Source organism: Colius striatus, chromosome 10, assembly GCF_028858725.1.
Source record: "Colius striatus isolate bColStr4 chromosome 10, bColStr4.1.hap1, whole genome shotgun sequence".
Taxonomy (NCBI): Eukaryota; Metazoa; Chordata; class Aves; order Coliiformes; family Coliidae; genus Colius; species Colius striatus.
This window is the reverse complement of record NC_084768.1, coordinates 18661769-18686231: the sequence shown is the minus strand read 5'-3', so window position 1 is coordinate 18686231 and position 24463 is coordinate 18661769. Positions and strand designations below refer to the sequence as shown.

At 50.6% G+C, this 24463-nt stretch overlaps 1 protein-coding gene across 3 annotated transcripts in view; it reads left to right on the top strand.

Annotated features, from left to right (window-relative positions):
- CACNA1E (calcium voltage-gated channel subunit alpha1 E) overlaps positions 1–24463 on the top strand; it is a 100351-nt gene that overhangs the window by 37732 nt on the left and 38156 nt on the right. For all 3 annotated transcript variants that reach the window (XM_062004117.1, XM_062004115.1, XM_062004114.1), the window contains exons 7-18: positions 388–491; positions 14871–14986; positions 15943–15996; positions 16295–16384; positions 16719–16928; positions 18214–18326; positions 18584–18696; positions 18816–18947; positions 19130–19202; positions 19587–19704; positions 20038–20105; positions 21490–21587. In XM_062004117.1, the coding sequence (XP_061860101.1) occupies positions 388–491; positions 14871–14986; positions 15943–15996; positions 16295–16384; positions 16719–16928; positions 18214–18326; positions 18584–18696; positions 18816–18947; positions 19130–19202; positions 19587–19704; positions 20038–20105; positions 21490–21587 (1289 nt within the window). The remainder of the gene's footprint in view (positions 1–387; positions 492–14870; positions 14987–15942; positions 15997–16294; positions 16385–16718; positions 16929–18213; positions 18327–18583; positions 18697–18815; positions 18948–19129; positions 19203–19586; positions 19705–20037; positions 20106–21489; positions 21588–24463) is intronic.

Below are 24463 nucleotides of genomic sequence, written 5' to 3'. Positions count from 1 at the left end.
CACTCAGGGTGGCCCCCATGCCCTCAGCACCCCAATTTCGGGCTGCAGGGCTCTGTAGCTTCAGCTGTCTTACAGCCTGTTCATTGCTGTAGGGAGGGTAAGGAAGAGAGGGGTCTTGGAGGACTGTGGAGGATGGCATGGCTGGGGCAGGGTGCTGGGGTGGCATCAGAGCAGAGCTGGTCAGAGGTCCCCTGCAGGCATGCCTGCACAGGCAGTGCCCATCAAGGCTTGGCAGGCCCAACAGGCATGGACACATCACCCTGAGCAGCCTGGGGTGATCAGCCCTGGAGGGACAATTGCCACTGTACTGAAACGACCGCATCCTCCCTCCCCCCAAGCTACTGGCATTGCAGATAATGTCACACATGTTTTTTCTTTCCCCTCTAGACCAACGATGCCTTAGGAGCCACCTGGAACTGGCTGTACTTCATCCCCCTCATCATCATTGGATCCTTCTTTGTCCTCAACCTTGTCCTGGGAGTGCTGTCGGGGTAAGCGAGGTGCCGTCCTTCCCCTCCGGGCCGTGTCCATCGCATGTCTCTGAGCCCCAAAGTTGGCCCCTGTAACTGCTGTGCCCCTTAAGACCCAGTAGCTGATTGCCCCTGTCCCCTTCATGCCTGTTTGCCCTACAGCAAGGGCTTGCTGCCAGCTCTGCTTAGCTCCTTTGCTCCCCAAGGAGCCAGGAGCAGCCTTGAAGATGCTTTCTTCTTGTTTTGCCTTACTAGAGAGCTTGTGGTGTTGGTCACCTGCAAGAAATGGTCAGTGTAAATCTTCTGTGTGCTTGGGACCTGCTGGAGGGGCAGGGACATGGGCAGGACCTTACGGAACTGTGTTTGAATCTGGGATCTGTTTGTAGTGGGGTGTGTGTTTGCTGGCTGATGGAGTGTGATGGGTGTGGGTTGGGTTTGGGATGAGTTTGGGCGCACATGGGAGCTGTATGTGCTGTGACTGGGAGGATGTGCCAGTGCCAGTGGGGAATGCTCACTGGTGAGGGTAGGGATGCCTGGGGGACACATGGATAAACCAGAGGTGTAAGGACAATGTAGCTGTCCTTGTTTTACTCTTCCTGGGGTAAAGGAGTTTTTAATCTAAGCTATTAAGCTGGGCTTGGAAAGAAAACAGCTTCTTGTCTCCTTGACAATGAACTGTGGTTGCATCAGCACATCCTCAACCACTGTCAGGGATTGGTGCATGTGGAGAACATGCCTTCTTCTTCACTGGGAGGGGAACTTGGATTTGTCTGCCCTTGCAACAGGTGGCAGTGGGGACTCTGTGCCAGGCAGAAGGCCATATTTTCCTAATTGCCCTTCATGGCAAAGAAAAAAAACACCATAGCTCTGGGTTTGCTAGCTGGAAAGCCCTTAGATGCAGGGATCAGTGTGGAAACTGGTCCTGGTCATCTCTGTCACTGTCCTGCGTGTCCCTTGTGAGTTCAGGTGTCCTGGTGGCAGTTCCAGGAATGCTTCTGGAGTGGCAGACTGGGCTTCAGGTTCTGTTGATGAGTTCATAGAATCGCAGAATCACAGAATGGAAGGGGCTGGAAGGGACCTTTAGAGATCATCCGATCCAACCCTCCTGCCCAAGCAGGTTCCCCTAGATCAAGTCACACAGGAACGCATCCTGATGGGTTTTGAAGACTTCCAGAGAGGAGACTCCCTACCCTCCCTCAGCAGCCTGTGACAGGGCTCCCTCACCCAAGTTGAATTTCCCCAGCTCTCATTCTGAGGTCAGACTGAGCTCAGGGGTTTGAGGGCAGGCTGCAGGAAGGGCTTCAGGCTGCCTTGCAGGGAGGGAGTATTATGAAGGATGAAGATGTCAAAGCGGTAGTGGATGACTTTTGCATTTCTTTTGCCACATCCAACTTGGGGATTGGACCAAAGTCCAGCTGGGTGTCAGTGTCAAGCAGGAGCCAGAGAAGGAAAGTTCCAAAGCTTGGGGCTAGGCAGCTGGAAAAGCCTCTTACTGCAGTGTTGAATGGTGCCGCCATAGTGTGTTGTGTGGACACTGAGGCTTTTGGTGCTCATGTGAGATGCTGGGAGCAGCCCGGGGACACAGCAAGGTAGCACTGCTCCGGCCTGCAAGCCAGCCACTGGCAGGAAGATGACCATGGGGTGTCTGGTGGGATGCCCAGCCCGTGCCCTGGACCACGCTTGGCGCGTGCCTGTGCCGGGATTGCGCGAGGCAGCGGTTCCTGCGCCCGCCGGGTTGGATGCAGTTGTCTGAGGCTCTTCCCAGGCACTGGCTGGCATTTCGACTGTTTGTTTATTGCTAATAGGGTTTGTATTGGGGAAGGATGCAAGTGGGTGGGTGGCCTAATTGGCAATGGAGATGTTCTCGTGGCGTGCCAGATACCTAGGGAAAAGCGCGACTGCTCATCTCCCCGGAGGGCTGAGCGAGGTGAGCGGAGGCAGCGAGCCGGGCCCGCCCATGCCTGCCCTCCTGCCTGGCCATGGCCACTGCCACAGACATCCTCTGTGGCTCAGGGCATGCAGTACCTTAGTGTTGGTGAAGCATTTTCTTGCCAGAGCTGTGGAGGAGTGTTATGTGAGGCAGGAGTAGGTACTCCAGCACACCAACAATGTATGTCCTTGGGTGCAATGAGAAGGGCTTCGTTCCTCGCTTTGCTTGCTTAGCTTTTATTGTTTTTAACACTTCTTGCCATCCTCTGGTGCTGGAAGAGAGCACTTGACTCTGCTGTAGGAGGGAAAGGGTGACCAGACAGTGGCTGGCCAGGTCCTCCTACACGGCCTGCCACTGAGCTGAGCTGGGAGGAGAAGGTCATGTTGGGGAGCTGCACAGAAACACCTCCACAAAGGCAGCCGGTCCCCAGCATCACAGGCATCAGTGCTTTGGGGGAAGACAGGCAGCTGTGCCCAGCTAGCTGGAGTCACACTCGCTCTGTCGGTTTGGGGCAGGGCAGTGGGCCTTGGTAGCCTGCTTGCAGAAGCCTGGACCCACACTGCTCACAGACTGCACCATCTGTACCCACGAATAACAAGATCTGCTTGGGATTTCCAGCCTTCTCCTTGAAGTTCTCACTCATGAGCTGCTGCAGAGCTGCCTCCCTGCCCTCGCTTCATCTCAGCAGCAGTTTTCTTTGGGGAAGCAATCAAACGCCTGAGGCTGGGCCTGAATGTGAAGAGGCTGCAGGAGGACATTTGTATGTTTAAGTTGCCACCGTCAGAAGTTTGCTGGAGCCTAGATTTAGCAATCTTCTGGTTGCGATGCGCATCTCTCCCAACAGTCAGTTCCCCAACTGTTAAGCTGAGGCATGACCTCCGTGATGTAAACAGCCTGGATCCATCTGCTACTAAGCACAAAGTATGTGGGAGAGGAAAAGAGATTATTTCCATCATACTGAGGCTCCTTGATTTTTCTCTCTCAAATACTAACACGCACACATGCGCTGTGATTGCATGCAACCCTGTGAAGGGGACGTGGAATGGCTCCAAGCAGGGGCTTGGAGAGCCAGATCTTCTGGGCCTTTGGCATTTATTACTGTGTCTATTAACTTTCCCCCTCTATGGGTGCAATTATGGATCAATTAATTCTAACTGAACACAGGAAAAGAGAAAAAAAACCCCCAATGTTGGCCCTGTTCCTCTTTGAGAGCAGGTATGAAGCCCAAGGAAATGTGACTGCTCAGCTTTTAAAGCTACATAAGCTACCAAAATAATTCTGGCAGAAGAGAGTCAGTGGGAGCGAGCAAGGAGAGAACATCAGTTGAAATGCCCTGCTTTCTACCACGTGGCAGCCAGTGGATTTGGGAGCTGGGGAAGATGCTGAGATTCATACCAAGCATTGCCTGCTGCTGCCCTGTGGGCTGAGGTCGGATGTCATCCAGCACCCTGCTTCGCTGGGGCAGAGTCTGTTCTCTCTTCCTTGTGAAAACGTTGTGGGTTTGTTATTTTCTCTTGTTCAGTTGTTTCTCATGTAAAACAATGTGGGTCTGTACATTCATGCTGCAATCCCAGAGCAACAGAGACTGTGTGAGAGCCATGCTGGCCCCCAGTCCCTGCCCCCTGTGGCACTCATGGTGCCAACTCAGCTGTGATGCCATCCCAGTAATGACCACAACTCACCTGTCCTCACCACTGCAGAGATCCTACTTGCTTTGCCCCTCCTGGCAAGAAGATGGCTTGGGTCTGGCTTGTTGCTGGGAGCAAGAAGAAGAAAGAGTAGAGACAAAAAAATAAGCCGTGCTTGGAGGATACCACTGACGGCTTGTATGGCATTTCCAACACCAAGCAGGCTGCACTTTGACTCTTCTAGGTCCTTTTCCTCAGCCCCTGCAGTAAAACCCTCCTCCATTCATTGCAGCATCCTTCTTCTCTTGAGGTAGACCTGTAGCCCTGGTGGACTCCTGTCTCCTGTTTGGTCTCATACTTCCAATCTCTTTCCAAGGTGGTAAAGATGCTGTAATTGCTGGTATTTGTGGTCTGCACCAACAGCTGAGTGGGTGCAGAGTGGAAGGGGATGCTGCCTGACCTGGGAAGGATGGGTCCTCAGGCCTGCCAAGAAGACCTCTGGAAGCTGCTGGCGGTGCAAGAAGTTGAGCACAATGGCGAGAAAAATGAAATCCATCTGCCTTGTACCAAACAAGAGAGTAATTTAAATCCTCCTAATTGCTTCCACTCATCCTGGTGATGTTAAATCTTTTCTTCCTTTAAGTCTTTTCTGCCCCCCACCCCCAGCTCTTGCTCAAAGCCTTTGAAAGAAACGACTAATGTTATAATTAAAGGATCAATTTGGCAAGATTTCTTTGTCTTAAGATCTTCTTTCTTTCAGGTTGGGTTAGCACTGTGTTCCCAGTCTCGGGAGAGTTTTCTTCAGCTCCTTCAGGAGCCTTCTGTACCATCTCCAAAATCTTTTCACTTCACTTCATTTGAATTTTTTTTTCCCATCCAATTTTGAGGCATAACAAATGATGAATAAAATTAAGTTTTATGGCAATTAATAATAAGGGTGTTGAAGGAACAAGTGTACACTTTCAATGGAGGCAGTGGGGATTTTTTTTTTTGCCAGCTCTACTAAAAAACCTGGATGCAATGTGTTTGAGCTGGATCAGGTGGTTGGAAGCCAAAAATGCTGGCGAGAGGATTAATGTCTTGGAGGTAGGCACTTTGTGGAGGGGAAAGCAGGGAAACATGTCACCACAGTGCAGGAAAGCTTGTGGGAAGATCACGATGGGTAGTAAGATGCCAACAGACATGCCCAAGAAATATTGCGCTGGAGTTGTGGAAGCTTGGAAGCATCGTTGGGTTGGTTTTTTGTCATTAATGGTTAGAGCATCTCAGGGAGTGTCTCAGGCGTGCTGTAAAAGAGCTGTGCCCATTGTATGTTTGGAGATTCACTAACTGGAACCAGTTTTCAGTGGAGGTGTGGGTGTTATGGGGAAGATAGGCTGTGGTGCCTCCTGCCAGGTCCCACAGCACCGTCATGGGGTGCTTGTTGGTTAGGCCACGTTTGGTGAGAAATGGCCACGCTCCTTACTTTGTTCTGGGTAAACTCTTGTGTCATCAACGTGGTATTTGAACATGACTGAAGTAAAGAAGCCTTTGAAATCTTCATCTATATTCAGCAGCCAGGTGGGCATCCATATTCAATGAGTGCCTCTCTGCTTTGCTCTGCTGCACCACCTTTCTGAGGAGGGCCTCCAAGCCCTCTGCAAACAAGCTGCCTGACAAGAAACGAGTATGTCTGGTGAGCTGTACCCCCTGGTGTTACAAGGAATAATGACCCCTCTTACAGTCAGATGGATGGGATTAAAAAAAAAACCCCACAACAACGTGGTGACTTTCCCCTTTGATCTGTCCTTGCAAATTATTTGCGAGCATGTCTCAGCTGCTTTGTGTTTGCTCTTACTTGTGCCTCCTTGCAAATCTGCCCTGTTGTCTGAGGATTGAGGGTGAAAAAGCTCATTTGTGATCCTCTTGACAAAGCACTCAGCAGTGCTTTTGCCTACAGATTGCTTTTGGAGTTGCTTGTTTCACATAGTCATAATTCCCATCATCCTGGTTAATGACAGCAATGGTGTGGCCATGGCTGCAGCTCTGTGACTTGACAGATGGCTTTGGAGGTACCCAGTTCCTTCATGACCACCTCCATCTTTACAAGGGGGTGCTGGGTCCTCCTGTTGGGTGAAAGAGACAGGGTGCCCCAAACAAATCACATGGTGTTATCAGTTCTTTGGCCATCATAGGTGGCTGTTTGTTTGTTTGTTTGTTTTGCAGTGGCGGAGTGACATATCTAACAGTTGCATTGTTGGTTTCACATTTGATGGTTGGTTCCTAATTTATTGTATTTGTGTGTTGAAAGTGTCAATTAGAGTGCTTGGAAGTTCCTGAGAAGCTAATGCCACGAAATACTGAAAATTAGGAGGGTTTGGGTGGTATTTTTTCCCGTGCTGTAACTCACCTGCAGCACTGACCGTCCACTTTTCATCTGCAGATCACTGCTGCCTGCAAAGGGGGACTATAAAACTGTTCTCTACCTACAGAGGATAAAAACTGGAGCATTAGAAGGAAGGGGAGGAATGACATTTTCCCAGAGCTGCATGAGCCAGTGGGAGTGATTGTGAACAAAGCCCGGGGCTCTTGAAGCAGTGAAGCTGCGCTGCTCGTACCAGCCCTGCCTGATAAGAGCGAAATAAAATCCAGAGCTTCCATCTCTGCTTCTTGCTGCTGGGGCTACCAGACTCTCCACCATCTTTCTGTAGCTTTCTTGCAGCATGGCTTGCTGTTGCTGCCTTTGGTGCAACGTTGCAAACCCCAGACTTCTCTGGGCAGTGGAGACAGCATTGATACCCTTGGAAAAATGTTGAAGCTGAGACCTCACAGTTGGAATGCTGGTGTCTCCCTTCTCCTGAATATATTTGTTGTCTTTGTGATTTGTTTTTCTCTACTTCAAAACAATGAGCTCTCCGAGCTGCTGACTGCTCTGAGCCCAACCCAAGTGTTGTAGAAAACCTGCCTTTTTTTTTAAAGCTTGCAGCAGGGTTGAGCTGAACACAAAATAAGCATCCATGTGTGCTTGTTTCACCTTGAACACGGAGCACTTCTTATTCTTGGAGAGCATGAAGTGTTTGGAGAGGGACTGATCCCACCCTAAAGTGTAGAGGCTGGACTGGCCACCTGCATCTCTGCTGGGATCCGTTTGTGAGGGACAGGCTTTGCAGCAAGGTAAAGCTGATGGCCAGCCGTGTTCCCAAGCAATGGGTAAACCTAATCTTGGATGAATGAGAGCCTGTTGACTGAAGCTAACTGTAGGCAAGGAATGGGGATTACTGGAGAAGAGAGGGGAGGTATTTAAAATCCTTGCTCTTCAGTGGGCTGTGAGCAGATTGAAAGAATGAATTCTCTTGTGTTTCTCATTGCGGTCCCTCAAGTAACAGTTATTTGAATTCTTGAACTTACTCTTCGAAGATGCCTAAAGCCTGGACTTGAGAGATCCCATAATACAGCTGGCCAGCTGTGACCCTATCCCTGCTGCTTTGGGTCCTACATGGAGCCCTGATGGTTAGTATCTCTTTGAGGACCAGCTTTGGGCTACCTTCTCCCCATGTCTTCATGTTGTCATTGCCTGTCCCTTCTATCTGTATTTTTGTTCACTTCTTCTCTTAGCATGAGGTGTCAATGCAAACTAGCATAATGAGGTCTTTCTGAGTTGTTCATGCTGCTTGGGATCAGTCCTGTTTAATATAAACCCCTTTAGGACCTGGTAGAAGTGACAGACATCATCATTATACCTATAATAAAATCTCATTTAAATCAATCATAAAATACCGGGTTGGAAAGCACCTCAAGGATCATCTGGATCATCGAGGATCAACTTTTCTTGACAAAAGCACAGCCGAGACAAGATGGCCTGGCATCCTGTCCAGCTGAATCTTAAAAGTGTCCAATGTTGAGGAATCCATCAGTTCCCTGGGGAGATGATTCCAACAGCCTTGTGCAAAATTTTCCTCTTGTGTCCAACCAGAATCTTCCTATTACCCATTACCCCTCATCTTTTCCACGTGACTCCTTGTGTAAAGAGAGTTTCCATCTCCTTTGTAATCACCCTTTAAATACTGGAACACGTGGATGAGATCTCCCCTAAGCCTTCTTTTTTCAAGGCTGAAAATAACTCATTCTCTCATCCTTTCCACATATGCCAGGCATCCCATTCCTTGGATCATCTTTGTGGCCCTTCTCTGGACCCTTTCCACATCTTTTTTGCATAGCAGGGCCCAAAACTGAACAGAGTGTTCCAAGTGTGGTCTGACAAGCGCTGAGTAGAGTGGGATAATGACTTGTTTATATCTGCTGCTGATGGCCTTGTTGATGCCAGCATCCTATTGGCTTTCTTTGCTGCAGTGACACACTGCTCACTCCTACTGAGCTGCTTGTCCACCAGGACCCCATGGTCCCTTTCCACAGAGCTGCTCCCCAGCCTGTGCTGCACACCTGGATTATGTTCTTGCAGGTGCAAGACCTTAAACTTGTCCATGTTGAGCTTTGTAACGTTCTTGTTAGATTCTCTTCCAAGCCTATCCAGATCTTCCTGCAGGGTGTCTCTTCCTTCTGAAGTGTCAGCTTCCCCACGCAGTTTGGTATCTTCAGCAAACTTCATCAGGGCAAACTTGATCTCATCACCCAGATCATTATGAAGTTATCAAACAGCGTTGAGCCCAATATTGATCCCTGGGAACCCCACCTGTGAAAAGGAGCTATTTACAGCACCCTCTGGGTGCAGCCTGTCAGCCAGTTCCCCATCCTCCACACAAACCATTTCTCTAGACTAGAACATGTTTCTCTAGGAGGAGAGGCTGTGGGAAACCATATCAAAAGGCTTGGAGAAATCCAGGTAAACTACCTTTCTCCAACACAGAAGGTAACCATCAGCATCTGCCCCTTCTTAAATGGGACAGTGATGTAGAGGGTACTATCAGGATTGGTATCTCCCAGCTCCTTCCCATTTTGCCAACAGCTGATCAGCTTTTCATTCCCCAGCTTGTGTGTGTGCTCGTCCTCTGTGCATGTGCTCTCCTTAGCATCACCGACTGTACACTGTACATCTCGCTGCAGCTTTGTCACAGCACAGTGAACACGTAACTCTTACTGAAGTACACAGGGATGATCAAAAGCTAGCAGCCATCACTAAAAGGGAATACAAGAAATAAAATGTTTCTGTTTACCTTTTTTGACATTCTTTTTTTTCCACCAATTAGTGTTTCATAGGAAGACTTTCTTGAGACAGCCCATCTTTGTAAAGGAATCTTAGAATCAGACAATAGTTTGGGTTGGAAGGGAACATTTAAAGGTCACCTAGTCCGACCCCCTCTTACAAAGAGCAGGGACATCTTCAGTTAGATGAGATTGCTCAGAGCCTTGTCCAACCTGATGTTCCATCCTCTCTGATTTCTTCTGGCAATTCAAGTGAACTTAAATCAAGCAATTACCCTTATCCAAAAAACTTATTGCCTCCTTGAAAGCAGACCTGTGTAACATATTTTCCCTCTGCAGAGGTTTTTGTACCTTTTGGACACCCTACTCTAGCCTTTGCTGTCAGTTCTATGTGACAAACCATCCTGCAATGCCAGTTCTGCTGTGCCTGCTTGCCACCGTCTGTTTAAGTTGAAGCACCAGGTTACAGACTGCACAGTTAGTTCGACAGTCTTACTTGAGTTCCTTTACACCTCTTGGGTAAATACCATCTGATCCCCCCTGGTTTGCAACTGTCTCATCGGTGTTTTCCAAACCGTCTGTTGTCAGTTCTGTCCCATAACCTTCTCTGACACTCTCCTGAAGTTTTTTTATCAAACCTGAAGCTGAGCAATGAGCTGAGACCTCGCAAGCGCTGAGGAGAGCAGCAGTATTACCTGATGTCTTACAGATGGTGTTCCTTGACATACACCCTATTATATATGTTTCTTTCAAACAAGGCACTGCTGCCTCATCCTCAGCATGTAATCCAGTATTTCTCCTCTTACAACCCCATCCTTTCTGCTGCATCATATTGTTTTAAGTCTCGTTTGGTAGCTGGTTTGTTGGGAGTGTCTATTAACAGTGGCAAAAGGCAACAAATGGATGAGCTTGAAGATGGTTGGCTTGTTTCAAAGCATGGAAGCCACAATATTGATGTGATCAGCTCCAAAAAGGAGAAATGTCAGTTGCAGTATCTGTGATACTTGCTTTTTCTTAACTGGTTTTTGGTTCTTGCTTTTTTTGTGGACAGGTTTTGGGGTTTTTTTTCTGTTTGCATGGGGTTGTTTTGTGGAGTTTTTTTGTTTCAAAGAAGGAGGCCTGTTTTCAAGCTGAATGCTTCCATGTGAGCGCTTTTCCCATTGAAACCAGATCTGGGCTCTCCAGTCTTTTGAGCAAAGCACCACAGTGTAGTAAAAGCATTGCAGAGAGGAAGGTGGTCCAGCACAGTGGTGATCCCAAAGGTCTTTTGCTTAGAGCAGGGATGCTGTCAGGCAAAACGAGGGGAATGCCAAGGTGGTAGAGGAGAATTTGCAGGCAGAGGAGTAGGAAACAATGTGTACTCCAATTGCCAGGCAGTCTGGGGATGACATGTGGATGGATGATGCCCTTGCACAGGTTCATCACAGACTCACACACAGAAAGGCAGATGGCATACTGCTCCCCAGCTCCCACTATGACTTCCTGCGCTTGCCTCCCGTGCTCACTGAGTGCCTTCCTCTTTACGAGGCTGAAGGAGGAAGGGGTGCAATGACACAGGGTCTGCATGAGTGGAGCTTGACTGTTGTGGGTGGATGTTTTCATGCTGGAGGCATCAGGATTTATCATAGAATCATTTGGGTCAGAAACGACCTTTAAGATCATCAAGGCCAACCCTTCCCCTCACACTGCCAAGCCCCCCACTAGCCCACGTCCCTCAGCACCTCAGCTAGATGACTTTGCAATATCTCCAGGGATGGGGACTCCACCAGCTCCCTGGGCAGCCTGGGACAGGGGCTGACAACCCTCTCAGGGAAAAAGTTCTTCCTCGTCTCCAACCTCAACCTCCCCTGGGGCAGCTTGAGCCCATTTTCTCTTGTCTTATCATTCATTACTTAGGAGAAGAGACCAATCCCCACATCACTACAACCTCCTGTCAGGTAGTTGTAGAGAGTGATTGTGTCTCTCTTCAATGTCCTTTTGTCCAGACTAAACATCTCCAGTTCCTTCTGCTGTTCTTGTCAGACTTGTGCTCCAGGCCCTTCCCCACCTCCTGCTGGACAAGCTCCAGCACCTTAATGTCCTTCTTGTAGTGAGAGGCCCAAAACTGAACATGGTATTCAAGATGTAGTCTCACCAGTGCTAAGAACAGGGGCACAATCATTGCCCTGGTCCTGAAGGCCACACTGTTTCACATACAAGCCATTTGTGGTCAGGAGACTCAGGTGAACATGTTGTTTGTTGGTGGGGACCACGCTCTCTTCTGGGGTCCTCTTAATCCCCTTGTAGGGACTTCATGAGGCAACACAGCCCTGGGCTCTTTGCAAGACAAAATTGCCATCCCTGGCAACGTAACCCAAACAGGCCAGGGAGCAGAGCCCTTTGACGAGAGGCAGGTGCCTCACTCTCTCGGCAATGCGATGCCATGCTGCCTTCGACTTGGAGCCTTCCCAAGCGGCTGTCAGTCACCATTGCTGGCCCTGTTCTCACTCACATACAGTATTATCTCTACCCGCTGCTGCAAATTGGCTCTGAGCAATCCTTGATCTGTCAGCATCGCCTACCCACTCTCAGATGTCACCAGCCCCCGCTGCTGCCCTGCTCAGTAACGTGTCTCTCTGAAATGTAATAATTCATTAAGTTGAGCTTAACTCTTTTTCTTTTCTTCCCCTCCCCTCTCTGCCACCCCTTCCTCCTTCTAATGGACAAAAGCAATTAAGCTCCATTAGGGATCAAGCGTGTGGGAAGCGTCTCCCTCGGAGACATTGCTGCAACTGCACAGCCCTTGTCCTTGGATGTGTGTGGCACCAGCTTCTTGCAAACTAGGGCTCTGTAAGCAAATGGTTGGGTAGGAGGAAGTGATGCTCAGTGAGTGGGGCACTGGAAAAGATGATCCCATTCACCTCTCTGGGAAAAGGTGATTTGAGGCTCAGCTGGTCCTTCTAGCTAGGTTTCATCATAGATGCATGATGATGGCTTCTCTCACCGTGCAGCAAAAGACACTGACTTCAGCAGAGGAGGAGCTGGAAGACAGAGAATTGGGCAAGCAGGAGGTGGCAGAGAGGGGGTCAGATTCCTAGCTGGTATAAAGCAGAGGAAGCTTTCCAGATGCACATGGTTTCAGGAGCAAAGGAAATCCCTCCTCACATCCAGCCTGAACCTCCCCTGGCACAACTTGAGGCCATTTCTTCTTGTTCTATTGCTTGTTATAGGGAGAACAGACCAACTCCTGCCTCGCTACAACTTTCTTTCAGGTAGTTGTAGAGAGAGATAAGGTCTCCCCTGAGCTTTCTTTTCTCCAGGCTAAACAGCCGCAGATGCCTCAGCCATTCATCATCTGAGACGTGCTTCAAATCCTTCCCTAGCTTGGAAGCCCACCTCTGGATCCTCTCCAGCACCTCAGTGTCCTTCTTGTAGAGAGAGGTCCAAAACTGGAGACAGTATTGGAGGTGCAGCCTCACCAAAGCCAAGCACAGGGGGAAGATCACCTCCCTGCTCCTGCTGACAACACTGTTCCTGATACAGGCCAGGATGCCATTGGCCCTCTTGGCCACTGGGGCACAGCTCATGTTCAGCCACAGTCAACCAACACTGCCAAGTCCCTCTCTGCCTGGCAGCTTTCCAGCCACTCCTCTCCAAGCCTGTAGCACTGTTGGGGGTTGTTGTGGCCCAAGTGCAGGACCTGGCACTTGGCCTTATTGAAACTTATGGCGTTGGCCTTGGCTCAGCCATCCAGCCTATCTAGATCTCAGCACACAGGAGTAGCAATGGATCAAATGAAAGAGAGAGAGGCAAATTCCCTGCTAACTATGGCTGCAAATGGCATCTTCTTGTTTCTTGACATCCTTAATTTGTTAACAAAGGGCAGTGAGGGATGATGGCACAACCAAAATGCTCCTGCCTTTCCTCTAGCTAGGGCAAGGAGGGTTTTTGCATGACATGCCCAAAACTGAGAGTGTGTTTTGCTGTTGGCTGTGGGAGGTCCTTCCTTCTCCCCCTCTCCTTCCACCCTCCTTCCCTTCACTTAGGCTGCTTTTCTCTTCCTTGCCTTTTGTTCTCTCCCCCTTCCCTGCCCTTGGAGGAAAGTCTCATTTCAGTCAGAAAGCCAGCGATGGAGGGGGAGAGTCATTTGATGCTTAATGCCAGAGCGGCAGGAAACTTCACCTTCCTGGGGTGGAATTAAAAACGCTTGAATTGTCTGGGGATCTTAAACAAGAGATGCAGGGAACATTCAGGGCTTTTCACAAAAACACGCGCGCGCACACACACACGCGCAAGCCCACACAGCATTAAGGGTGTAATAGCTCAGCTGGGGTAATGCACTTGAACTCTCTGCAGCAGACAGACCAATTCTTCCAGTTCTTTTGTATATTTATTTTTTTTTAAGGCTGGAGATTGCTGTTAGTCTCCCAGGAGAGAGATGTTCATCCTGCAGAGGGAACGTTGAGATTTGTTCTTTGCAATCACGCTTCCCTGGGAAGAACCTGGCACCAAGAGGGGACCGAGGGCACGGGCTGGCTGCTTCTGGGAAGCTGAGTGTCTGTGGCCATGGGGGCTTGAGGACAGGATGGGGAGCTGCAGCCAGCAGGTTGCATCCCCCTGATGTTGTTACAAGGAAGGAAGGAAGGGTGTGCTGGGGGGATGTCTGTGTGCAAATGTGGTTAGCAACAGAGGTGTAACGTGCTTCCTGACACATATTTCCATTTCTCTGTGTGCAATGACCTTTGCATATGTGCTCTGGGTGCTCCTTTGTACAGGGTGTGTGAAAACCTCTTCCCTCGGGAGGGCAGCCTGAATGGGCCTTCTGTGTATGGTCACAAGTGTATGTATACCAGCAACCAGACTGTGCGGACCAGCATGGTCTTGTGTCTAACTTCATGTGAGAAGGTGTATATAGCTCTAGATGCATGTGGGCGTCTTTGCACGGCTCTGGACTGGGCTCTAGGTGAAATCCTATGTCTTATGTGCTGAGGAACATGCTTAGGAGTGCTTGTGAGCACATGGATGCTAGTACATGTGTGCACCACGTGTGTTGGAGGCTGCATGAGCAGTGGCCAAGAGGTTAGATCTGGGAAGCATGACTCAGTGTTTGACGTGCCCTTGCCTGCACAAAGCCCTTGCCTGTTATGCTGCCAGCCCTGCTGCCCAATGCAGAGCTGTGCCAAGCTGTTGTCCTTCTCTGGACTGGCCATCACATCTGGACGGTCTGGATGAGACACTAAAGTCCAGAGAAGGACAACAGGGATGTCTCAAGTCTTGGGAAAATAACTGTAAGAAGAAGCTGGAAAGAAAAAGGATTCAGAGGAGGTAAAGGTGAGGGACAGAACCTATTTTCCTCCATCCCCTTACTGCCTCTCCTGGGCATCTAGATTTTATTTCCTGAAGGGACACACAGAAGCTGGAGTCAGGTGGTGCTGGGAGCATCCTCCGTGAATGGCAGGTCTGAGCAACTGAGCAGGGAGTTTGCTCACATGCATCTGTGCCTTTTCTCCTGCAAACAAGCCTCTCTTCCTTTCTGTTCACCCATCCCTTGGACACAATTTGCCTGGAGCTGCCTGTGCAACTCCCTAACATGCACCAGCAGCCTTTGGCTTGTGCTCACCTTTGGTCCCTGTCTCCCCTCCCAGCCCTGTGATGCCCCAGCCCCTCTGTGCACCCCACTGTTCTCTGGCCAAGCTCTCACCATCCTTCTGTGTCCTTCCCCAGGGAGTTTGCCAAAGAGCGTGAGCGTGTGGAGAACCGCCGGGCCTTCATGAAGCTGCGACGCCAGCAGCAGATTGAGCGGGAGCTCAACGGCTACCGGGCCTGGATAGACAAAGCAGGTAAAGGCTGGTGGGCAGGGGGGCTCCTAGAGGGTCATGTAGAGTGGTGGCGATAGGCAGGGATTGATGAGCGTTGTCCAGTGCCACCCCAAAGGTGTGCAGGGCCTTATATGGTGGCGTTGGGTGCATGGGTGAGCTTGGCCTCAGATAGAGTGATGGTCCAGCTGGGCTTAAAGCAAGGATATGTGCACCAGCTGATGAAACCTCATGTTTTGTGGCATGAAACTGACATATTTTGAATATGAGGGAAATGAGATCTCCAGGGGAGGCTGTGAGCATCATGGCTGTGAGCTCTGCTCTGTGGTGGTTTCCTTTCTCCTCATGTCTGCTGGAGTCTCCTGCAGTGTTGAACAGTGGGAACGTAGAGTAGTGAGCAGTGATGGTGGTTTTCCAGCTAAACCTGCTCCTGGAGCAGTCTGGAGGAAATGCACTCACTGGTTCTCACCTCAGGGCTCCTGGTCCTTGGCAAGGGCTGGGGGTGGTGGAGGTTTCCAGGCTTCCTGCTGGCACCCAGCCTGTGGGTGCTGGTCCCCAAACTACCACAGTCCCTGTCCTTGCTTGCCCTTCATGGGGATCAAGTCAGTGTGTTCAGCTCTGGAAAGGGAAGATTTACACTTTGTTTAGCACTCCAATTAGATGAAGCATGGGTATCTCAAAATGAGCCCTGACCTCCAGTGCTCAGCTTTGGTCCTGGAGTCAGATATTGAGCCTCAGACCTGTCTTTGGTATTCAACTTCTTTAGTGGAGTTAATTACAACATGGTTGGAAATAATTCTACTTTCTGATGTTATATGTGGTAGCTGCTACTTGACACCTTGCAGAATTTACTTTACCTGACAAGAGTTTGAAACCTAGAGCAACCACTTCTGGGTTGGGCAAAGTACAAGGCAGTGAGGTCTGGTGTGTGCAGGCAACAGTGTCTTGTCTCCTGATGCTGAACTGTGTGTTTTGCGTAGAGGAAGTCATGCTGGCTGAAGAAAACAAAAATGCTGGAACATCAGCCTTAGAAGGTAAGAGAAGCAATGCCCTGCTGAAGGACATCTGGGGATGCCCCAGTGGAGTCTGCAGCCCGAAGAGAGGGGTGTGGGGAGGTGGGTTGACAGGGCAACCCCTGAGAGAAAGTGGAGGCCAGGAGGTGTCTGGTCCCACACAAGAGAGAGCTCTGAACTAGATTCACCTGGGTATCTCCATCTGTTTACCAGCCCTGAATTAGCTAAGTACTGATCACCAGGTGTGTGATCCTAGGACCTTGCTACTGTCAGAGTTGGGCCACTGTGGCTCTTAACACCTTCCCTCTTCCCATCCCAGTGCTCAGGAGAGCCACCATCAAAAGGAACCGGACGGACGCCATGAACCGTGACTCGAGCGACGAGCACTGTGTCGACATCTCCTCTGTGGGCGAGCGGAGGCTGGCGCAGAGAAGACCTCTTCATCCAACTTTGGGTCAGTTCAGTTTGGAACTTGATTATCTCAAACCTCTGGACCTTATCGAGTCACTGGGGTTGCAGCCATTGTGTGGAAGCTGTCACAGATCAGCTATCTCAGCTAGCTTGGTGGCAAAGGGGACACACTGCCCTGTGCCCTATAAAACCTGTCTGTTGTGTCCTGTAAGAGCAGTGTCTGTGAGCTATCTGTCCCATCTCGTGTTGTAAGTAAGGCTGGAGTGCCCAACTCCTTCTCTCACCTCGACTGGAGCACCTAAAGCCTTCTTTCCTCCACTCTTTTCCCTTAGGTAACCCCATGAGTCACTCTGGCCTCAAAGGTGCCAGAGTGGATGGTGCCTCGTACCTACGACACAAGGAGCGGCTCCTGCGCATCTCCGTTCGCCACATGGTGAAATCCCAGGTCTTCTACTGGATTGTCCTGAGCCTGGTGGCTCTCAACACTGCCTGCGTGGCCATTGTCCATCACAACCAGCCAGCCTGGCTCACCCACTTCCTCTGTGAGTCCCTGGGCTTTGTGTAGGTGTGAGAGCACTGCGTGGGCAGGCAAAGTCTCCTGCAACTTTCTAATCTCCAGTGGCTCTAGGTTGCAGGATGCCCTTACTCCTTGGCACAGGGCATGTGGGGATGAATCCCACCAGAGTCATGGTGGTGTGGAGCTGGGTGGGGAATAACTTGAGCTACATTTGCTGTTGCTATCAAAGGACTTTGTAGAGCCATTTAATTCAGCTTTACCCTTAGCCCTGTGGCCACTGATGACTGTCTGAGCCCTGCGAGTAAATCTGGAGAAGGTTTACTGTCTGATCTGTTTGTCAAGAGCCACACAGGCTGTGAGTCTCAGCTGAGTTTATCCTAAAACTGGGAAGAGTGGTGGTAGAAAGCTTGCTGGACATCCATCTTTGAATGCCCACAGGCAATGGCTTGAAAGGCCAGGGATGGGATTGAGTATGGGATAACTCTCTAGTTAAAGTTTTGGTGCAGAGCTTGAAACCAATTACTGGAACATCCCACAGCTCACTGGGGGCCATGGTATGAGGTCAGATCTCAGAGGCAGTACTCTCATGTCTGTCGTAGCATGGTGCTAACTTCAGCGCAGCGTGGCCAGCCCCACAGCAGCCGTGTGTCACTCCTGAGCTGCTGCAGTAGGCACAGTGCTGCTTTCTCAGCTGTGTTGTTCTTACTCACCTTGAAAATGTCCCCATCAAGCACTGAGCATTCCTAAATCTGCTTTAGCTCTCTCGGGCCTGCTGGGATCTCAGCACGTCACGGTGTGGTCGTGGTGAAAAGCATCTTTTGGACAAGGTGAAGAGTCAGACTCTTGCCTGCTAATGTTCGTGAAATAGCTGGAAAAGGTTTTCACTGGCTCTTGGCTGTTCAGCTCAGTTACCCTGGCCAGGTTCCAGCCATGCAATGATTTAAATCTAGGTTGCTAATATTCCCCTACAGTGTCGTGTGGGTAATGCCTTTGCAGATGCCTCAACCAACCACTGTCGTGTAATGCTAAAGAGCTGCTCTGCTCCATGCCTGCCATCTCTGGTCTTCTCAAACCCCTCAGACACTGATGCAGCTACCTTGAAAGATTCACCTGTGGGGTTGGTGTTCCGTTGTACACAATTTGGGCCCTCGCAGACAAGCTTCTCTCACTCCACATCCTGACTGGAGAGAGCTGAGGGAAGCAGTGACTTGTCCCATCTCTGCCATGTGCTGTGTGGGCTACGAGTGGATGGAGGATGCTCTTCACAGCTTGGCACCCTGAGGGTAACACGTCTGGCTTTTCTCATTCAGACTATGCAGAGTTCCTGTTTCTTGGGCTCTTCCTCCTGGAGATGTCCTTGAAGATGTATGGGATGGGGCCACGCCTTTACTTCCATTCTTCCTTCAACTGCTTCGACTGTGGGGTAAGTGGCCCCACAGATGCTGTGGGCAGGTGAGGGGATGTTTGGTAGGTGTTTGCAGAACAAGGCACCGATGGGGAGAAGAATGGAATGGCCATCACAATGGACAGAAGAACCTTTTCTGCCAGGACAGACCGTGCCAGACCGAGACACTAGGTCTTGGGCGAGGTGGCAGATGCTTCGTCTTCAGACATGGGAAGATTTCCTACCACAATCCATCCTGAGCCTGTCTTTGACTCCTGGCTATGTCTGCTTCTCAGGTCACGGTGGGAAGCATCTTTGAAGTGGTTTGGGCTATCTTCAGGCCAGGAACCTCTTTTGGGATCAGTGTCCTACGAGCCCTTCGTCTCCTGCGAATATTTAAAATAACCAAGTATGTACCAGCCATCTGTGCCACCCACCCTGCCACCCTTCATCTCCAGCTGTGCCACAGATCCAGTCACTCCTGCTGTCCTCAAGAGGGACCGTTCCAGCACCATTTCTATTTTCTAGGTACTGGGCATCCCTGAGGAATTTGGTGGTCTCGCTGATGAGCTCCATGAAATCTATTATCAGCCTGCTCTTCCTCCTCTTTCTCTTCATTGTAGTCTTTGCCCTGCTGGGAATGCAGCTGTTTGGAGGCAGGTAGGTTGTTTAAAGTGTGGGGAAATGGACTTTCTTGATGTTAAAGCCCTGTTGGGTGCTTAGGCAGAGTGTAGCCTTGCCCCTTAGCCTGCTGCTAACAGTGAGGAAAGGACCTCCTAAGCATAGGAGAGCTGGTAGCAGGGTACTCCAGCCCATTTGTGTTCTCCTGGTTCCAATTCCAGGTTTAACTTCATTGATGGGACGCCGTCAGCCAATTTTGACACTTTCCCTGCAGCCATCATGACCGTGTTCCAGGTAGGAGCTGAGCTACAGGGGGACACAACCAAAGGGTTTTGGGACTCTCTGCTCTCTTCCCTCTGACTGAAAGGAGCTCTTTAAACCAAATGAGTTTTTCTACATAAACTGTTAGGATACAACTCACTTCACCCCACATAACAAAGCGGATGGCAAGAGATGGAAACTCTTTCAACTCTGTTACACAAAGTGGAAGAGTTTCAAAACTCTTTTGAGAAGATCCAAACCCTTAGCAGCATCAAACATCGTCTCCCTTGAGTGCTGTAGAGCCAAGTTCTCCATGGCACAGAGTATCTGTATTCAGCTCCTGTGCATTGGTGGGGTAGTTGAGGGGGTTGTCTGGGTGATGAGAAGGTGTTGGTGCCAGAGCTTGCTTTCCTGCAGATCCTGACTGGTGAGGACTGGAACGAGGTGATGTACAATGGCATCCGGTCCCAGGGAGGTGTTCGCTCAGGCATGTGGTCCTCCATCTACTTCATCGTCCTCACCTTGTTTGGAAACTGTATCCACCTGGCTGCTGTACTTTAGTGGAGACAAACCTGTCTCACCTCCCTCTCTGGAGGTACAACCCCTCTCACCTCCCCTCTGTACCCACTGCTCCTCCTCTCCCAGCTGAAGGTGTCCCATAACACACACGGCAGCCCTGATATCCCAAACACAAAGAAGGAGCTGTCTGGAGATGTTTTGAGGGCTATATGTATGGGATGGGTGAGGAGTTTGTCCCTTCGGCTACTCCTCACTGGGGTGGTGAGGAACCATCAGGGCCACCTTCCCTCGGTGGCTGCAGACACCCATGTCCTTAATATGTGCCTTGTGCATCCTTAGCTGCTCACAGATACTCTGCTCAACGTGTTCTTGGCCATTGCGGTGGATAACCTGGCCAACGCTCAGGAGCTCACCAAGGTATGTTCTGGTTACTTTCTTCTCTTGCTGGTGTGAAGATAGTGAAGGACTGGGCCAGCAGGAAAGGCACTGCCTGTTACTTTGGAGCTGGTCTCTTACCTCAGCCTGCCTTGAAAAAGAGGTTGGGTCACATGGGAAATGGGGACCCTTCCTCCAGGAGGAGATGCAGGGTGCTGCCCTGAAGCACAAACCTCTAACACCGGGCAAAGCCAGACAGACTTTGATTCAGGAAAGTGCTTAAGCCTCCCAGTCTCGTGTCTCTCCAGAAACACCCACACTTCCCATTAAGTGTGGCTTAACTGCTTCTCTATTTAAGCTCCCCAGATTCGTTTGCCTCTGGTCAGATAGAGATAACCCTCATCTCTCTGATGGGGTCTGCTGCGGGAATGGTTATTTGCCCAAGGATCTGGAGATGGAGAGTGGGAAGTGCTTTCCAGTGGTGGCAGTGTTCATTTTCCGTCTGCCCACAGGGCAGCAGACGTGATTTAGGGTGCAATTTGGGATGGTTCTTGAAAAGGTTATTGGGCTTAGCTTGTTTTTAAGACCACGATGGGAAATGTTTGGGGAATGTTAAAATGTTGGGGCACCATCTGGATAACAGTGAGTGGGTGAGAGCTGCAAGGGTCATTGCTGCTCTTTGGAGGGAACCAGCGATCCTGTGGTGCCTGGGGTTTATTTTTTGCAGAGCCCATGCCTATTACTCAGATCCTTGGGGTTTTCATGCTGGTGTAAATCTGACCCGTGAGCAGCAAAGGAAATGGGGCATGGTGCTCGCTTGCCTGAGGGGTGTGTGTGGGGCCTGTCCTCCTGCAGCGGGTGCAGGTGGCACTTCCAGGGGCTGCAGCTCCTGCTGGGGTGTGAGGGGTGGGAGAGCCCTGCAGCATACCGGCAGCATCAATTAAGAGAGCACTGAGTTTTTGAAAAGACTCAATGCATTCTAATGACTTCTAATGACATTTTTTGCTCTGGAGACACAACCATACTCATTAAAGCAATACAGTCTCTGCTGGGGTCATTCATGGATGCCTTGCCTCCCACTCCATTGTGGGGATGCCTGTCTCGCCCCTGTGGCTGTGAAAAAGGGAGGGCTGAGCTGATCTATGCTGTCTGGGGCTATTCTAGTGTGCACAGCCCGGCTCTTGGCTGGAGTGGGCTGGGAACACTTATTTCAGTAGCACTGGTGCCTTCAGTAAGATGTAATGGGGAAGTTGCATCTCCATAATAAAACAAAGCCTGTCTCTGGAAATACAAATGTCTGCTCCCCTTTCCCCCTGCACACCTTGGCTTCTAAGGTAGCCCTGTGCATCCCTTGCTGCCTCCGATGGCTGCACCTTCCGTCAAAGCCCCGGCGTCCCGCTAAGCAGCTTCCCTCTTTCCTCTGCAGGATGAGCAGGAGGAAGAGGAGGCCTTTAACCAGAAGCATGCCCTTCAGAAAGCCAAAGAAGTCAGCCCCATGTCTGCCCCAAACATGCCTGCTATCGAGTGAGTGACCCCTCACCCTGCTACACCGGTCCCCCTCGAGCCCAGCCAGGCTTCTCAGCAGGGTGGAGAGCTGAAGCAGAGCCTGGCATGGCTAGTTATGCGGCTGCTGCGAGGAAAATGGGTCTCTGTGTGGAGTGATTCCCTCTCTGTGTGTCTTCCTGAGGATGGATGGAGATCTAGGAATGTGCCCCTTGTGAGCAGCAATGCCTTCGGAGAGGTGTTGGAGCAGGAACCAGGTGATCCCTCAGGTTGACCCTCAGGTCTTGGGGTTGCCTACTCCTGCCCCAAGCAACTGTCTTGGTGCTTGGGCACAGCAGAAATCTGCTAAAAGACACTTTATACCCTGAAATGCACAGCTCCAACGCTCAGGGCTGCTGCTAGGGCTGGGGAAGGAGGCTGGGGAGGAGGAAAGTATCTCAAGATTTTCTTGAGGAGGGATGATATTTGTTCCTGGGCAGCGTTTCTTCATGGCAGAGCTGCCAGAGAGCTAGGGCTGGGGGAGAAGGGAGCAGCAGTGTCAAAAATCTCCCCTGGGCTCCTTCCCTGGTAGTGAACACAGTTATGAGAGATTGAGCAGGTTTGGCCGTGTGGAAATTTGATTTGGGCAAGACAAAAAAGCCCCAAACCAGATAAAGGCCTGGTATGGTGTTAAGGAGCCTTATTCTCTGCCTTTCAGCAGAAGAAAATTCTGGGTTTTTTCCTTCCTTGATGCCTTTTTTTCCCCCTTTATTTTGTGGTGTCATATGCTCTAAATCACATAAAACTTTCAAAGTCAACATTGGAACGAGGCGTTTTGATTTGTTTCCCAAAACAGTACATTTCAGTACTGCTGAAAGGAATTTAGGGGTGGGCTTTTTCCCTTTTTTTTTTTTTTCATAGAATCTCTTCCCAGGGATTTTTTAGGTCTCGTTGTGCTTTGAAACCCAGCCAAGCCTGTACACAGCAGAATCTCTTGCAGATTCACTGTGAGAAACCGCTGTCTTCAGGCGAGGGCTGACCTGGAGGGGATCAGAGGCAGTGTTGGGAATGGCCCCCTCTCTGCTTTGGCAGCGGTGGGATGTGATGCTTCCCTATCCCGTGTGCATCAGCCATGATTTTAGGGGCAGCAGGAGCTGGGGGTACTTGTAAGCCTTGCCTGGTCTCCCAGCCTGCTGCAGATATCATCCTGCTTTGGGGGTGATGGGATCAAAACCTGCCTGGCCAAATACTAGAGGGGTTTACAGGACAGATGACAGTCTGATGTGTCATGACCATGTCTGTCTACTCGTGGGAACATGTTGGACAAAGTGGATTTAGAGTGTGGAAGGGGTTGGAGAAAGGGCAGACTGGGGAAAGGAAAAGGGAAAGGGAATGTGTTAGGGCAGTGAAGGATTTGCCCACTCTGCCCATCCCTGCTAGAGTTTTCTAGCCATTGTCAGTTATAGCTGTTAAGGTAAATAGATTACTCTGTTTTGTGTTGTTCTAGTGACATGGAAATGGGAGATATTGATATTCACAGATCATCTTTTCAGCTCCTCCTGCAGATAGTATCAGGGGCAGGGAAGGGAAGGCGGTGCTGTGGAGCTCCACTGATGTGTGACAGCGGGACATCAGAGCAAGGGACGAGGCAAAGCAGAGTTGGTCCTGAAGGGCTGTTGGCAACTCAGAGCTGAGCTAGGCTGTGTGTTTAGGTGTGCACAGACACAGATGGCTTCGTTCCTCTGTGGGTACCCAGCGCGGGCAGCTTTGATGCAGGCATTGCTGCCTGCAGAGAGGTCCGGCGGCACGGCGAGAAGGGATGAGTATTCCCACTTGGCGAGCGTGGCGTGGGCAGCTGCAGGGCTGGGCGGGCTATTGTGTGCGTACACGGGCGCCCGTGGGTGCAGATGGCTCGGGGCCGTTTGCAGAGTGGGTGGGCAGATGGACGCGTGCGGATGCTGTCATGCGACGGTGCGTCTGAAGGCTCGGCCGCTTGCTGCCTTGGAGCCACGGAGCGTGGCACCGGGCTGCTCCCACACAGGTGGCCGTGGGGAGGCTGTCGCCAGTGGGACTGAGGGTGTGGGGGGAGGTGGCAGCGAGATGTGCCCCATCTCCCCCACTTGAGCTCAGCATGCGCGCAGACGCTTGCTCCTGTGGGACTGGAGTAGATGTGCTTGATGTCCTGCACACACACACACGCACTCAGTGCTGGCAAAAAGCAAAACCTATACATCTTCGCACACACCCTTCCATATGCTCATGGCTCTGTTTGCTTGGAGCTGTGCCTGTCTGAATCTTGTCTGTGCTGTTACAAAGGATAAAGCCTTGAATCTCCCCAGCTGCCTGAAGCCGGTGGGGGTGAAGGGCACTGACAGCCCTGTTAAGCTCCGCTGTTTCAAGGCTGCTCAGGTAACAGGGGCTCTGTGCCGTCTCATCCCAGGGCTTCTGCCTTGCTTTTTCTGGGAAGCTTCATGCTCCCCTCTGTGGTCTCAGGGCAGCATAAACCTATCCACAGTGATCACTCTGAGCACCTTGGGGCTTCCTCTTCTGAATCACTGTGTGTTACTTGGGAGAAGTGAATCTGGAGCGGTTTGAAAGAGCTGTTAGAGATCCAAGGACATACCCAAGCTGCAGCCTGAACCACTCTCTCAGCACCACTGCCTCACAGCTGGCTGACAGGTGAAATGCCCACCTGGAATGGATTGCAGTGTGTGAGTGTGAGCACAGGTTGGTGTGCAAGCGTGTACGTGCCAAGTGTTCACTGCTGGCTGCTGCACTCTGGCATTCGTTTGACTTCATCAACACTTATAAGTACCTAAAGGGTGTGTGTCAAAAGAATGGGGCAACACTTTTTTCTGCAGTGTCTAGTGATAGGAGTAAAAGTAACAGACATAAGCTGGAACACATAAAGTTCTACT